The sequence below is a fragment of the Lonchura striata genome, chromosome 33 (genome assembly GCF_050655825.1).
Source record: "Lonchura striata isolate lonStrDom1 chromosome 33, ASM5065582v1, whole genome shotgun sequence".
Lineage (NCBI taxonomy): Eukaryota > Metazoa > Chordata > Aves > Passeriformes > Estrildidae > Lonchura > Lonchura striata.
This window is the reverse complement of record NC_140735.1, coordinates 5,715,264-5,731,741: the sequence shown is the minus strand read 5'-3', so window position 1 is coordinate 5,731,741 and position 16,478 is coordinate 5,715,264. Positions and strand designations below refer to the sequence as shown.

The following is a 16,478-nucleotide window of genomic DNA, read 5'->3' as shown; positions in this document are numbered from 1 at the left end:
GTGACACTGAGGGAACTTGTGGAACCACAGAGAGCATTGTGACAGTGTGGGACCTCATGTGACCATGGGGCCTTTGTGGCACCCTGGGGCCCCATGGAACCAAGGGGCCCCTGTGAAACTGCAGCACCAATGAGAACATTGTGACACTGTGAAGCCCCATGGAACCAAGGAGTCCATTGTCACATTTTGGGGCCCCATGGGACCAAGGAGACCAGTGTGACAGTGTAGGGCCTGGTGTAACCAAAGGGACATTGTGACACTCAGGGGCCCCTTGGAACCAAGGACATCTTTGCAGGTGACACCAAGGTGGATGTGAGTGTGGATCTGCTGGAGGGTAGGAGAGCTCTGCAGGGAGGCCTGGAATGGTTGGATGGATGGGCAAAGTCCAACAAGATGAAGTTTAATCAATCCATGTGCCAAGTCCTGCACTTTGGCCACAACAACCCCTGCACTGCTGTAGGCTGGGGATGGTGTGGCTGGACAGTGCCCAGGCAGAAAGGGACCTGGGGGCACTGGTCGACAGCAGGCTGGACATGAGCCAGCAGTGTGCCCAGGTGGCCAAGAAGGCCAATGGCCCCTGGCCTGGATCAGGAATGGTGTGGCCAGCAGGAGCAGGGAGGTCATTCTTCCCCTGTACTTGGCACTGGTGTACTTGGCATTCCTCCCCTGTCCTGGCACTGTTCCTCAAGTGCTGTGTCCAGTTCTGGGACGCCCAGTTTGGGAAGGACATGGAGGGGCTGGAGCATGTCCAGAGAAGGGCAACAAGGCTGGTGAGGGGTCTGGAACACAAGTCCTGTGAGGAACAACTGAGGGAGCTGGGGTTGTTTAGCCTGGAGAAGAGGACACTCAGAGGTGACCTTATCACTGTCTACACTCCCTGAAAGGTGGTTGCAGTCAGGTGCGTGTCGGTCTCTTTCTCCTCACAGCAAGTGACTGAACCAGAGGACACAGTCCTACGCTACACCAAGGAAAATTTAGGTTGGATATTAGGAAAAAGTTTTTTATGGAAGGGGTGATAAAGTACTGGAATAGTCTGTCCAGGGAGGTGGTGGATTCATCATCATGAGATGTGTTTAAAAAAAAGACAGTATGTTGCACTCAGTGCCATAGTTTTGCAAAGGTGGTGTTAGTGTGTGGGTTGGACTTATGACCTTAAAGGTCTCTTCCAACCCAGTAATTCTGTGATTCTGTGATTGTTTGACATCACAGACCAGGTTGTGACATCATATAGTCAAGAGTGAAATCACTGGTCTATTATGTGACATCAGAAAGCAGGATGGGACATCACAGGATGCTTTTATGGCATCCCAGAGCAGGCTGTGAGGTCAGAGTGTGTGCTGTGACATTATAGGGTGGCTGTGTTACATCACAGAAGGTGTTGTGACATCACAGGGTAGGTCTGTTAGCACACAGAGGTGCTGTGTGACTTGATAAGTGAGTTCTGCCATCGCAGAGCAGGCTGTGACATCATAGAGCAGGCTGTGACATCACAGAGGAGGTTGTGATGTCACAAAGTCGGCTGTGCCATTACAGGCTGGCTGTGTGACATCACAGATTGGCTGTGAGGCCACAGAGAAGACACTGCCATCGTAGATAAGGGCTCTGTGACATCTCAGAGCAGCTGTGTGATGTCACAGAGAAGGCTGAGACAATACGGAGTGGGCTGTAACATCACAGAGCTGACTGTGAAATCACAGAGCAGGCTGTGACATCACAGCGAGGCTGCATAACATCACACAAGTAGCTGTGCCATCAGAGAGCTGGCTGTGACATCACAGGGTGTCTGTGACACCACAGGCTGGGATGTGACATCACAGGACAGATTTTGGGACATCACAGAGCAGACTGGGACCTCAAAGAGCAGGCTGTGACATGACAGGGAATCTGTGTGAAATCACAGGTGGCCTGTTACATCTCAGAGCAGGCTCTGAGACATCACAGGGGCTGTGTGACATCACAGGGGAAATATGACATCAGAGGGCCTGTGTGACATCACAGGGACACTCTGAAGTCACTGGGGAGGTCACTCTGCCCCAACCCCCCTCACAGGTCCCCCCAGAGAAGTCCAACGCTGCTCGTGCACAGCGGGGTCCCCTGTCCCCCCGGGTTCCCCCACCCCTGGCGCCGCAGCCTCCCCCAGAGGATGTTCCATGAGATCGACCCCAGAGCCTGACACGGGGACAGGGGCTGGAGCCATGGGGGGTGGGACAGGGGGACAGGGACCCCCCGGCAGCGTCCCCGTGTCCCCTAGGGCCAGAGCCTGGGCCAGGGCTCCTTCACCCTGTGACCAATGAGGGCTTGAGAGCGCTGAAAAATTCCCCAGCAAAAACCAGATTTAATATTCAAGTGACAGCAGCACAAAGTTCCTTGGCAAGAGTCACTCTGCTCCTGACTGGACACTTCAGGCACAAAAATGGAAACAAAGCAACAACAAAACCAAACGAAATTCAGGCAATCAAACCAGGAATGAACAGAGAAGTGTGTGTGTGTGTGTGTGTGTGTGTGTGTGACACAGGGACAGGGAGGGCAAGGATAAAAGGAATAAAGAGATAAAAGCTGAACAGAGCTCAAACTTCACAGGACTTAACTTATATCTTAACCTTATCTTCTGCATTAAACTCCACAATTTAGAAAGAGAACAGCACTTAACAGTATGCAACCTAACTTATAACCCATAACTGCAATTTAACAGAAGAATAACATTTAAAAATATTTAACTCAGCTTATAACTTATATTACATATAACAACTCTAGCAAAAGAACAACTCCTAGCAGCATTTAATTTCACTTAGACCTTGTGGATTAACCTCACATACAGATTTGACTGGCTCAGCTATCCAAGGCACTCTGACCCCTCAGAGAGCAGCATTTCTGCCACATTTCCCCAGCACAGGCACTCCTGTGTGCACACAGACACAGAGAGTCAGTGCAGGGCACCAGTGAGAAATTCCCTTGAGGGCAGGGAAATGCTCCCTGGGGATGCTTTGGCATCTCCCCAGCAAGGAAGGGTTGAGCCTGGAGGAGTGGGGGGATCGGCCCAGGCTCCCTCGTTGTTTGGGATCCCCGAGTGCAGCAAACGGGAGAGTTCCCGGCTCGGAGAGGCCCCACTCAGAGGGAGTCGCTGGCCCAGGAGAGCTCCAAGGGCTCCTTTTGGAGCTGTTTGTAGGGCCCCAAGAGAGGGGCTGCAGTCCCAGCCATGTTTCATCCTGGCCACACTTGGCATCAGCAGCTTTCTTTGGCAGGGTGAGAACAGGGATGTTGTGCCACTGAGGGAACACAAACAGTTCCCAGGGCTGCTCCTGAAGCAGCCAGGAGCTGTCTGGGCAGCAGCAGTGCCTGGAGCAGAGCGTGTTTGTGATGAGCTCCAGAGGAGATGAGCCCAGGGGCTGCTGGCCAAGGCCGAGGCCCAGCGAGCATTTCTCAGCTGGCAGGGCGGGCTGAGAAGGGGAGGGGGGAATGCACCAGCACAGGAGCCATGGAACCAAGGGACCATTGTGACACTGTGGGGCCTGTGAGACCAAGGGACCATTGTGACACTGGGGCCCTGTGAGACCCAGGGACCATTGTGACACTGTGGGGCCTGTGAGACCAAGGGACCATTGTGACACTGTGGGGCACCATGGAACCAAGGAGACCATTGTGACACTAAGGGGACTCATGGGATCATGGAGACCATTGGGACACGGTGAGGCCCCATGGAATAAGCAAAGCATTGTGACACTGTGAGGCCTCATGACACCAGTGAGACCATTGTGACTCTGGTGTCCCCACAGAACCAAGAGGACCATTGTGACACTGTGGGGCCTTGTGAAACCAAGAGGCCTTCGTGGCACTGCAGGGCTGTATGGAACAAAAAACTCCAGGGTGACACTGGAGGGCCTCATGTCATCAGTGTCCATTGTAACACTACGGATCCAAAGGAGACTATTGTGACACCACAAACCCCCGGGGACCTTAGGTCCATTGTGGGCCTCATGGAACAGAGAAGTGAAGTGACATTGTGGGGCTTGTATAACCATGGAGACCATTGTGACACTGAGGGACATTCTGGAACCCAGGGGGCATTATGACACTGCAGGTCCCCATAAAACGAAGGGAACATGGAACAGGCTTGGCTTGGCCTCCCAGGGGGCACCTGACTGATCCAGCTGACTTGGGCATGTTGAGGGTCTCTTCTGTTCTGCTAATGAAACACTGGGGCTCTGTGCTTTCCTTCCTATGGAAAAGAACTGTCCTTCTCCTCCAAGCACCCATGGCCATAACTGGGATTTCACTTCCAAATTTCCTAATATCAAGGGATTTCTCCCATTGGAATATTGCCAGGACAAGTCTGGTGGGCAATAGTTTAATGAAGGTCACTTTCCATCTGGAGAGGGTCTGTGTTTTCCTAAGGGAAAGAACTGTCCTGCTTCTCAGGGTGCACATGGCTGAGATTGGCTTCCACCTCCAAAATTCCCTATCTCCAAAGACTGCTCCCAGGCAAAATTTGCCATTACTGACAATTTGGGTTGGCCTTGGCCTAGTGAGGCTCTCACCTGCCTTCCATACACTGGGGCTCTGGGCTTTCCTTCCTATGGAAAATAATGGTCCTCATCCAGGTGCCCATGGGAATAATTTGGGCTCCACCTCCAACACTGCCTGTTACGACAGACTGAAGGAGATTGTTGTCTGGAAACATTTCATGTGGGGGGCAGGAATGGGCAGGTCCAGCCTTGCCCTGCCCTGGAACCCCAGCCCTGCCCTGCCCTGGAACCCCAATCCCCCCAGAGCCTCTATCCCAGCCCAGCAGTGTCTGCCAGTCCCTGGCACAGCACAGGCAATGCTCCACAGCCACCTCTGGAGCCCCAGCCCAGCTCTTGAGTGACCAAATGACCCCAAGTCCCACCTGGGGGAAGGGCCCAGTAACACCAAGGGGTATTTAAGGCTGACCACAAGGCAAGCACACATTTTGGCTCTGCCTCCTCTTAGAATTTCCATCTCAACACTGCTGGATTCCAGGAGTTGGTAACTCTGTGTGTGCTTCTTTGTATCTAATTTGTCTTTCTCTCAATGTCTACTTCTATTTCTGTCCTCTTGAGGATTTTGATTAACTTAAAATTGAACGAGCTAACAGTTTGTCAATATGAATGGGCCAAGTTAATGCTTTGAGAAGCTTTTTTGTTCATTGAATATAAAAATAAACATTTTGCCAAATTTTCTCTGATTTTCTAAAGTTGCCAGTAAAGGCTGTTTTGCTCTTTTGACCTCCTGAGAATCTCTTGTTGGTATTTCTCCAGTACATCCAACTCAAAGTACACAATTAATTTTAATTCCTATTAAATGTCTCTGTGAGAGAGTTTTTTTAGTGGATGGGGGTCAAGGCTTGTCTGTCCTGCTTGGCATAGCCCAGGCAGGGCTTTCACACCCCATCCCACACTCCATTTCCCAGATGGAGCTGCTGGTGCCTCTGAGTTCTGCTGCCCCAGCCCCAGGGACGCTCTCCTTGCCTGCCTATTCCCCCAGGGTCTCTGGGCAGGGATGGCCTCAGTGGGGGCTGCTGACATCCTCAGACACTTGGAGGCTGCTGCTGAATTTTACTGCTCCAGAGGCTTCTTCAGTCTTCAGCTCTTCAGTTCAGGAATTCAGTGGCCCAGGGCTCATTAACATTCAGAACACCTTAACAAGCCTAGCCTCTGGGAATAATTTAAGTATTCAAATCCTTTGTGGTTAATACAAGATATTTCAGAAGTGTGTTCAAAATATTATTTTTATAAAGACAATGAGAAAAGATATTTTAGGTCCTGTTTAAGTTGGGATTTTTTTTTTTTTTTTTTTTTTTACTGTAAATACATTGATATGTGCAATCTGCACTTGACACAGAATCCAAGTACCTCCTCATGCAGTTTGAATTCATATGAAAATCAAGACCCTTTATGAAGAGAGCCTGACAGAGGAATGGTTGAACGACAAGGGACATGATACTGTAAAGTTAATCCAAATAGGGAGGGCTACGTGACTGCTGCAAAGTTCGCATGGCCCTGAAGAATAGATGATGTGCAGAAAGCAGGATATTGAAATTGCTTAGAATGTAGAAGTAGATAGAGAAGAACAAAGGGGGTACTAAGCTGTTCTAACTGCAAGGCCAGTCGGACAGGCATGTATCGATCATAACGATACTTTTAAGATAATAGTACAAGTCACATAGCAACCAATCATGAGCTTGGCTTTTGCAATATGTATGAGCTAATTAACGAACATATATAAACTATGTAATCTGTTACAATAAACTGAGACTTGATGATCATGATATCATGAGTCTTGTCTCCCGCGGCATTTTCCTCTAACAACTGGCGCCCGAAAGCAGGGACCTGATCCGAGCCTAAGGCGAGAGGGGTGCTGCGTTGGAGTGCGGGTCCTGCAGCTGGAAGGACGGCGAAAATAAAGAGAAGAGGCGAAACGCTCTTCTCCGCGCCCTGAGTGACCGTAGAAGCGGGCTCAGCCGATACGTGCTGCCGAAGCCTGAAGGAGCCAGCAACGGTACCGACTTAACCATGGAAAGGCAAGCAGCATATGATTTATTTAGTGCTTCTCTTAGAAAAAGGCAGATTAGGGGGATTGACTTAGATAAGGATCTCCCTTCGCTATTGCATCATGCTGAGTCTTACGGCTTTTTCGTTAACCCCCATAGTGTTCATGAACTTTCCGAATGGAGGAAATATGGGGATAAGTTGGTGGAGTTAGTGTTAGATGAGGATAAAACGGGTAAGAAGATGGGTAAGCTTTGGCGGGTAGTTCATAGTGAATTGCTAATGTGTCAGGCAGAAAAGAAGGCGGTGGAAGGGATACGGACAGCCCGGGAAAAAAATAAGGAATATGAACCCTCGCTTTCTTCTAGTGAGCCTAACCCTCCGGTCCTTACAAATTTCCCTGTCCCCATCTCTGCTCCTGAAATGCCTGCACCGCCCACAGATACTAGTGGCATTGAGGTGCTGCCATCAGCTCCCCCTCTACCCCCACCATCGCGTCCGCCTCCGGCAATTCAAAACGTTACCGTAACACCCTCCTCGCGGCATCCGCCGTCTCCCGGCCAGGCGCCTGTCCCTAGGGCAGATTCTGACCTCGTGGAGGCCATGGCTAAGGGAAGACGTGAGTTATGGGCTGCTATTGCACAGGAGGGCATGCAGACGGGGGACGCTGAGCTCTTCATGGCAGCACAGGAAACCCTTGCGTTTCCGGTGATATTTTTGCCGAATGGCGACGGGGGGTACACTGCGCAGGTCCAGAGCATGGACTGGAAACTGTTGACACAGCTGCGCGCCACTGTGGGGAGCTATGGTATCGCCAGTGAGCCTGCCAGGCAAATGCTTGATTTTATTTTTAATGCTCACACTTTATTGCCTTCCGATGTTAGGGGAATGGCCAAATTGATCTTCACGCCGCATCAACGCTTACTTTTTGAGGCACGCTGGAGAGAGGAAGCGGAGAGAAGTGCCAATTTACCAAGGGCTCAGGGGGATCCTTTGGCAGGGCTTACTGTAGCCGAGCTCATGGGACAGGGTAATCATGTACGCTTAGAACAACAGGCGGCACTAGGACCTGACAAATTAAGAGAAGCAACAGTGGTGGCAAGAAGAGCCATAGACAAAGTCAAGACCCCAGGTGGAATTCCAATGTATATGGGGATTAAACAAGGCAGGGAGGAGCCTCTTGGCACATTCGTAGATAAAATAATGGAGGCGTTGTCCAAAGCAGGGGTGGCTGATCATATGCAGGATGCCCTACTTAAGCAGTGCATACTCCAGAATAGCAATCCCACAACTAGAAATTTGATTACTTCTATCCCTGGGGATTGGACTGTCCAAGCATTGTTAGAAAAGGCTGCTTCAGTACCAGTTGGAACTCAGGCACTATTGGTTAATGCTTTGCAAGAGATAGGACAGGGATTAAGAGAACAGGCAAGCTCTCAAAATCAGGTTTTAGCTTCTCAAAATCAGGTTTTAGCAGCCCTTGCTCCCCTTCAGGCTACGGCTGGCCGCCCCCATTCTAATACTACCGGGGGGGCACGTGTAAAATGCTACCGCTGTGGAAGCTTAGGTCACACTCAAAGGGAATGCGGAGCAACAGGAGTCTGGTGTGGCAGATGCCAATCAAACACCCACAACTCTAACGCATGCAAAAGGAAGCAGGGAAAACTTCAGGAGCAGCGCGATCAGCGGCCGCGCCGGGACACAAATAGCAGCTGCAGAAATGAAGCCACTCAGCAATTCCAGCCTGCCACCTGCGGGAGCCTCGGCCTGGACTTGGCAGCCGCAGTAGACACTGATCTCCTAACTTCAAGACCACATAAAATTCCAACTGGAATCCATGGCCCCTTGCGAATACACAGACAAGCTATGGGAGGACTCATTATTGGCCGCTCTTCAGCCTCTATTTTGGGCCTCTTTGTGGAACCAGGGATCATCGATGCCGACTGCTGCGGCGAAATCATGATCATTGCTCATACGCCATATCCCCCCGTGACAGTACCAAAAGGTCAAAGGATTGCTCAATTAATCCCACTGCCACAAATGACCAAAGGATTGGAACCTATATCCCAAGTCCCCAGGACTCCAGAGGGATTTGGCTCAACAGGAGGTCTCGCATTGCTTACCTTGGATCTCAACACCCGCCCCAGGAAATCCTGTCGCTTGATCCATCAGGGACACAGCATTGTGCTTAAAGGACTTCTGGATACGGGCGCAGATACCAGCATTATTGACCCAGGTCATTGGCCTGCGTCTTGGCCCACCCAGCCCACAGCAACCACGGTGAGCGGCATCGGCGGAATGACACTCGCAAGCCGCACCCCAGTGCTGACTGTTGAAATTGAAGGGAGACAGGCGTCTGCAGCGCTCTCTATAACAACCTTACCACCCGCTGTTCAATGCTTGATTGGCCGTGATGTTCTGGCCCAGCTGGGCCTCGTCCTTACCAACGATCATTCTTTTCAGTGACGGCCATTGCTTGGATCTTCCCGCTACCACTTACATGGACTACTAACGAGCCTGTGGTAGTTAAGCAATGGCCTTTGAAACGGGAAAGTCTGGAGCAGGCACATTTGTTGGTTGATGAACAATACAAGCAGGGACATCTTAGACCATCCACAAGCCCTTGGAACACTCCGATCTTTGTTATCAAGAAAAAGTCGGGCAATTACCGGCTCTTGCATGATCTCAGAGCAGTAAATGATCAGATGGAACCTATGGGAGCACTGCAACCTGGGATGCCGAATCCTGCTATGTTACCACAAGAATGGCCCATCTTAGTTATAGATTTGAAAGACTGCTTCTTTACTATTGCTCTGCACCCTGCAGATACTAAAAGGTTTGCCTTTACTCTCCCTGCCCTCAATCATGGCGAGCCAGCCAGGAGATTTGAATGGACGGTTTTGCCACAAGGAATGCGTAATTCGCCCACAATTTGTCAGCTATATGTGGATGCAGCACTTCAGCCACTGCGACAACGCATGCCCGATACCATCATCTATCACTACATAGATGATATTCTGTTCGCACAAGCAACCCCCTTTTTAGACTCTCAAATCCATGATATCCTGCATACCTTAGAGAAGTCTTCTCTTGTCATTGCACCCAACAAAATTCAATTTTCTGCTCCATGGAAATACTTGGGATGGACGATCACTCAACAGCGAGTTACACCACAGAAGCTATCTATCCAGTCATCAGTCAGCACCTTGCATGAAGCGCAAAGGCTTTTGGGCGACCTACAATGGCTCAAGCCAGTTACTGGAATTCCTAATATCCTTTTAGACAAACTGCGCCCACTCCTCAAAGGAACCGATCCCTGCACTCCAGTTCGCCTGACGTCAGATCAACGTCGTGTTTTACACGACATTACACACTGCATCTCTACTGGTTTTGTGAGACGTCTTGATCCTGATCTTCCTTTACATTTGACCATTTGGAACACTGAGGACCACCTATTAGGGGCTGTCACCCAGCATGAAAAGAAAACGGGGGAGACAGTGGTGCTAGAATGGATCTCACCCCCATTACAGCAAAAAAGAACAGTAACCTCCAAGGTTGACAGCCTGGCAACACTTATCAAGAAGGGACGTACTCGTATTTTAGAGATAAGTGGTTCAGAACCAGTAAAAATCAATATACCCATGGAAAAACCCACTTTGGACTGGTACCTTCTAAACTCTGCACCCCTTGCCGAAGCATTGCTCTCATCTGCAGCTACTGTTAGTACAGGACCCCTTACACCCAAACAATTACAATGGGTAGGAAAATGGACATGGATACAGAAACCCCTCAGAAAGGAGAAGCCTATCTCAAATGCCATTACAGCTTTCACAGACGCAGGCCGCAAATCACGCAGAGCGGCTGTGGTCTGGAAGACAGAACAACAATGGCATTACCAGATACTGAAAGCAACATTTCAGGACAACTTACAGACATTGGAGTTAAGGGCAGTTATTTGGGCAGTGTCTCACTTGTTGGGGCCGCTGAACGTTGTTTCTGACTCACTCTATGTCGTAGGAGTGGCATCAAGGATTGAAGATGCCGCCATCAAGGAGGTCCAAAATCAGCGTCTTTACGAGCTCTTTCTTCAATTAAAGCACGCCTTAAGGAACAGAAGGGAGGCATATTCTATCATACATGTCCGCAGCCACAAATGGAATGAAGGACTGGGAGCAGGCAATGCCAGAGCCGACAAATTAGTGTCAGTGTCAATTGCTCATCATGTAGTACTTCCACGGCAAACAATGGCCCGAGAGAACCATGCTATCTTTCATCAGAATGCCAAAGGCCTATCACAGGAGTTCCGTATTCCACTACAAGAAGCTAGAGCTATTGTTAAGGCTTGCCCCATATGTAGCCATCACAACAGAGGAGTGGGCCTGGGAATAGGAGTAAATCCGCGAGGCCTGCAAGCTAATGAACTTTGGCAGATGGATGTCACCCATGTACCTAGTTTTGGTCGTTTGAAATACGTCCATGTGACTATTGATACTTACAGCCATTATATATGGGCTACTGCTCAGACAGGAGAACGGGCCCTTCATGTGGAGCGACATCTCAGCAGCTGTATCGCAGTCATGGGAGTGCCTCAGAAGATCAAGACTGATAATGGCCCTGCTTATTGCAGTAAACGTGTTGCCCGCTTTATGCAAACATGGAACATCACACACGTTACAGGGATTGCAAACTCCCCTACTGGACAGGCAATAGTAGAGAGAGCCAATAGAACTCTTAAACAATATCTGGAAAAATACATTGATACAGTCAGCGTGCAGGATAGGTTATTGAAATGCCTGTTTGTGCTTAATCACTTATGTATTTTTGGAAATGGGGGGTTACCCGCAGCAATTACTCACTTTGCCTCTAAAGCCCCTACCCCTCCGCAAATGGTAGTCAGGTATAGAGATCCAAAAACAGGGATTTGGCAAGGTCCAGCCAAAGTATTATACTGGGGCAGGGGCTATCTCTGTGTTTCTACACCAACAGGTACTGTGTGGGTCCCAGCTAAGTGGGTGCGGCCCACCAATGACCAGCCCGGAGCAGAGAAGGAGGCAGCGCCTACAGAGGACGATCTCCAGGATCCTGTATGAATTAGAAGAAGAGTTTCAGATTAAATTCCTGTTTGACTCGGAGAGAGAAGTTGAAGACTGCCTCTTGCCTCAGTTAGCTAGAGACTTTGACCGCTGTTGTCCGCTTGCTTGCTTGACTTGCAATAGTTATGACCACCAATCTTGGGTAAAAATATATTGTGGAGGGTGCTCTCATCGTTGGTGGATTCATCAGCACCACCTTACCTCTGCATTCTGGTGTCTTACCTGTCAGCGCCAGTGGAGCTTTGACTCACCACAGCGCGCTTTAACACGATTAACAGGTCAGCCTATCAGGGAGAGCCTGAGATTAATAGAAAATAGAGAAGACCTGGAATTAAGAAGGCTAGCTTGGAGGGTACAGCACTTAGTAGAGAAAATTCTAGGTGTTAAAAGGACAGGGATTATAGATTCCTGTTGTCAGAATGGTATTGGCATCCCCATTCAGTGGCAAGTTGACCCAGACGAATGGGACACGCAGTGTAGGAGGTTTCGTCATCGCAGCTGTGCTGCTAAGTGTGCAGGCATACGTCCCACCTCAACCTAAAACAAATGTATGGGTCACAATGGCAAATCTAACAGGGCAAGAGTCCATCTGTCTTGCTTTATCTTCCCCAGGCAATCCGTTCTCCACCTGCCTAGTCGGTCTACCATTGGATACATGGCCATGTCCTACACGTGTTCCAACTTGCGATAATTTAAATTTGAATACTACTGTAGATAATTGGGACAGGTGGGTGCCCTACTTACCGATCGCCCCGGCAGAACCCCAGGAGCTAGAGCTACTGGGGGCAGTTGGCATGGATTGCTGTTTGTACTTTAACTGGACAAGCAAGCAACAGGGAATCAATGAGTCTGCAATTGTCATTAATTCCACTTTGCCAATTTACAGAAACAGTAGTATCTGGTGTCAGTACACGGCCAAAAAGGTTTCAAAGTCAACAAATAATCCGCTTTCTTTGCCCCGAGGAATATTCTTTATTTGTGGTGACAGAGCTTGGGCTGGCATACCTTCCAGAATAAAGGGAGGCCCTTGTTCGTTAGGAAGATTGTCATTGCTGACACCCAACACATCAATGATATTAGACATGGCTCGGCGTTATCATGGCAGCAGATTGCGACGCAGTGTACATAACTTTGCCAGTAACTGTCAAGATAATGTTAGATTTTGGTCCCCTGAGGCGATTATTGCTGCCTCTTTCCTAGCGCCTGGTGTTGCCTCAGCAGGAGCATTAGCTCAACTCAACAAGCTGGGGTGCTGGCTAGCTAAACAGACAAATGCTACATCAAAGGCCTTAAGTGACATGCTTTTGGATGTAGACTCAGTAAGACATGCCACACTGCAGAATAGGGCGGCTATAGATTTCCTATTGCTAGCCCAAGGTCATGGTTGTGAGGAATTTGAAGGAATGTGCTGTATGAACTTATCTGACCACTCTACATCCATCCATAAGCAAATACGAAAATTGACCGAGCTAACTCAACAGTTGAAGGTGGAGGACGGATTGGGCTTGGAAGGCTGGCTGAAAGGATTGGGGATTGGACCATGGTTGAGGGACATCATCAAATATGGCATAATAGTTCTAAGCATAATTGTGATACTTTTGCTTGTCTTGCCCTGTGTGTTTACTTGCTTACAAGGCTTGATGCAGCAGCTTTTGCAGAAAATGCTGAATGCACACCTTCTTGTCCAAAAGGAAAACGGGGGAGATGAAGAGAGCCTGACAGAGGAATGGTTGAACGACAAGGGACATGATACTGTAAAGTTAATCCAAATAGGGAGGGCTACGTGACTGCTGCAAAGTTCGCATGGCCCTGAAGAATAGATGATGTGCAGAAAGCAGGATATTGAAATTGCTTAGTATGTAGAAGTAGATAGAGAAGAACAAAGGGGGTACTAAGCTGTTCTAACTGCAAGGCCAGTCGGACAGGCATGTATCGATCATAACGATACTTTTAAGATAATAGTACAAGTCACATAGCAACCAATCATGAGCTTGGCTTTTGCAATATGTATGAGCTAATTAACGAACATATATAAACTATGTAATCTGTTACAATAAACTGAGACTTGATGATCATGATATCATGAGTCTTGTCTCCCGCGGCATTTTCCTCTAACACCTTTACGGCTGACAATCCATCAGACTCTGTCCCTATCCCCACCCCACCATTTCCCCCATCCAAGCCCTGGCACTCAGAGCAGCCTTGTGCAAATCTGAGCTCCCTCCAGCCCAGGCTGCACCTGCAGGTTTCAGCTCCTTGGCTCCCACTCCCACCTGCTTTCCTTGGAGAAGGAGCTGCCCCAGACACAGAGGGATGTTCATTTCTTGCCAGCCAACAAAGCCTGGGGAAGGCACAGCTCCATCAAGTGCAAAAGTCATTCCTCTGCTGGCTATTAAATCCACTGTGCACAGCAGGCAGTCTCAGAGCAGTGGAAAACACCTTCTGTGCCCAGCACCGATCCCAAGGTCCCCCCAACCCTCCTTGCCCCGATTCTGCCCAGATTTGCTCTTTGCACACCCGAGCCACAGGCTGAAATCAGGAGCTCCCTCCATGGCCAGAGGGAGGAAAAGAGGGAAAGTGGATGAAGAGCTCTCCTGTGCAGAGCCAAGGTCCAAGTGCAGCCCCTGCAGTGGGAACCACAACTCATGAGGTTTGTGTCATTTGGGCTCAGGGATGGTGACACTCAGAGGCACAGAAAGGTTTCTTGCCAACAAACACAAATTGAACATTTGAACAGTTTAATAAGCATCACAGCTCTTCCCTCAGCTATTTGTGATATCCCAGCAGCATCTGATATGTTCCCCATGCATAAGGGATTTCTGTACAGGAACAGTTTTTGATAAAGACATAAGAAAATATAAGTCTGTGATGGATATAAGACCAATTGAGATGTTCTCTAATATGATATTTATTTGAACTTCAGAAACATTGGGCAATTTCCTGCAGCTCAATGACTGTAGAGAAGCTTCAGGAGGAAAGCTGCAGGAGGAGCAATGGGAAGGACATAGTTCTACCTCGTGAAGTGATGTCTTTAGATATGGCCATTTCAACAGGAGAGCTGGAAACACCTGAAGGAAGAGGGAGAGGAAAGAATAAAGAGAGTATTGGTGACACAAGATGGAGGAAATATCAGTATTTCTTCTACTTATGCCATCATTACACATCCAGGAAATTTCTCTTCCTGGTAGAAAGCTTTGTCATTTCTTAAAACTACTCGACCCAGATAATAAAAACGTGTTTCTATATTATGAAATGTACAAGTACTAATACCTGTGTCCCTTTCCAGGCAGATATCAGCTGTGTGCCCATGACCAGGCAGTGCCACTTGTGCCCTGAGGTGCCGAGCTGGGACTGGATCTCTCAGAGAGGAGCTGAGGGAGAGCAGAGCACCTTGCAAGCTGCAGGTCCCAGCCAGCCCTGCAGGGCTCCTGTGCCATCAACATCTGCTCTGCTCCAGTCTGGAACAGGGCCCAGCACGGTGCCGGGACCATCAGAGAGCTGAGGTGTGTGCTGGAATTCCATGCCCTCCCCATGGCACGGCAGCCCTGCATTTCCCTGCTCCAGCCTTGGTCTCCAGCAGAGCCATGGAGGCTCTTTGGGCTCCTGAGTGTTCCTGCAGCCCCCAAGGGCAGCTGAGCTCTGCCTTGGGCACAGGCAGCCCTGGCCAGCGCAGGCCATGCTCAGCAATTCTTTGTCTGTGCCCGGCCTTGCTGCCAGCCCCGGCAGCGGCTGCGTGGCCCCTCTGTGGCCCTGTGCTGGCCCAGCCATGGTGCCACAGCCCCTGTGCAGCCCAGCCCAGGACAGGAGCATTGCGGCTGGGAACGGCCCCTGTGCCGTGGGGCCCTGGGCAGCCTTGGGGCTCTGTGCCCCATGGCCTCCCTGCTGGGCAGCCTCTGCCAGCTCCTGCCGAGCCCGTGGCACCTGTGGGGCTGCACAGACAGCCCTGCCCGGGCTCTGCCGGCCTCTGGGCCAGCAGAGAGGCGGCCAGGGCTGGCCATGGCCGGGAACAGGCCCTGAGCCCCGCAGGAGGATGGAGCTGGGCCACAGCCAAACTCAGCCCAGGGCAGAGCTGGGCTCAGCAGCCAGGGCTGCCCAGGGCTGGCACAGACAGAGGCTGGCGCTGACAAATGTCCTGGGCCCCTCCATGCTCTGTCCATGCCCCAAGGGCACAGAGCAACCTCCTCTCTCGGGCTCTTGCCTGTTTTCAGTGCCTGCCCGGGTGCTGGCTCTGCCCCACAAGGCCTGGGCTGAGTCCTGCCCCTGCCCGCTCAGCCAGGCTGCGATGGACACTGATGGTTTCTGTGCCAGGCTCTCCCAGCCCAGCCCAGCTCCCTGCCAGCTCTGCCAGCTGCCCTGAGCTCTGGGCAGCACCAAGGGCCTCTCCCCAGCACAGCCCAGCCGGCTCTGGCCCCACAGCTCTGCTCAGCCCAGGCTGCTCTGGGCACTGCCCCACGGCCTCAGCCCCTGCCAAGGGCACAGCAGCAGCTGCAGCTCAGCCAGGACTCAGCCCCACCATGGGGGAAGGGGCTTGGCTAAGGCCAAAGGAGCTCCCTGGGTGCCCTGCTCCCCTCTGCCTGAGGTGCTGAGAGCTCTGCAGCCCCTCCTGCCATCCCATCTGCCCAGGCCAGCACAAGAGCCCCGGCCCTGGGGCCCTCCAGAGCTGCTCCTGCTCCAGGCCCAGGGCCCATCCCAGAGCTGGGGCAGCCCCAAAGCTGAGCCCATTTCTGCTCATTCCTGCTCTGATGGGGATGCATCCTCAGCCACTTGGGGCTTGCTGATGAATTTTCCTACTCCAGAGGCATCTTCTTTCTTGAGCTCTTCAGTATAGAAATTCAGTGACAAAGGCTCATTCATATTTCTTCCAAACACCCAAACATGA

General features: G+C 50.6%; 1 protein-coding gene across 1 annotated transcript; it reads left to right on the top strand.

Moving 5' to 3' along the window:
* Positions 1 to 12,018: 12,018 nt before the first annotated feature.
* LOC146764536 (syncytin-2-like) lies at positions 12,019 to 15,070 on the top strand. The gene has a single exon (XM_085564404.1). The coding sequence runs from the start codon at positions 12,019 to 12,021 to the stop codon at positions 13,384 to 13,386; it is 1,368 nt and encodes a 455-aa protein (XP_085420530.1). The 3' UTR covers positions 13,387 to 15,070.
* Positions 15,071 to 16,478: the final 1,408 nt, after the last annotated feature.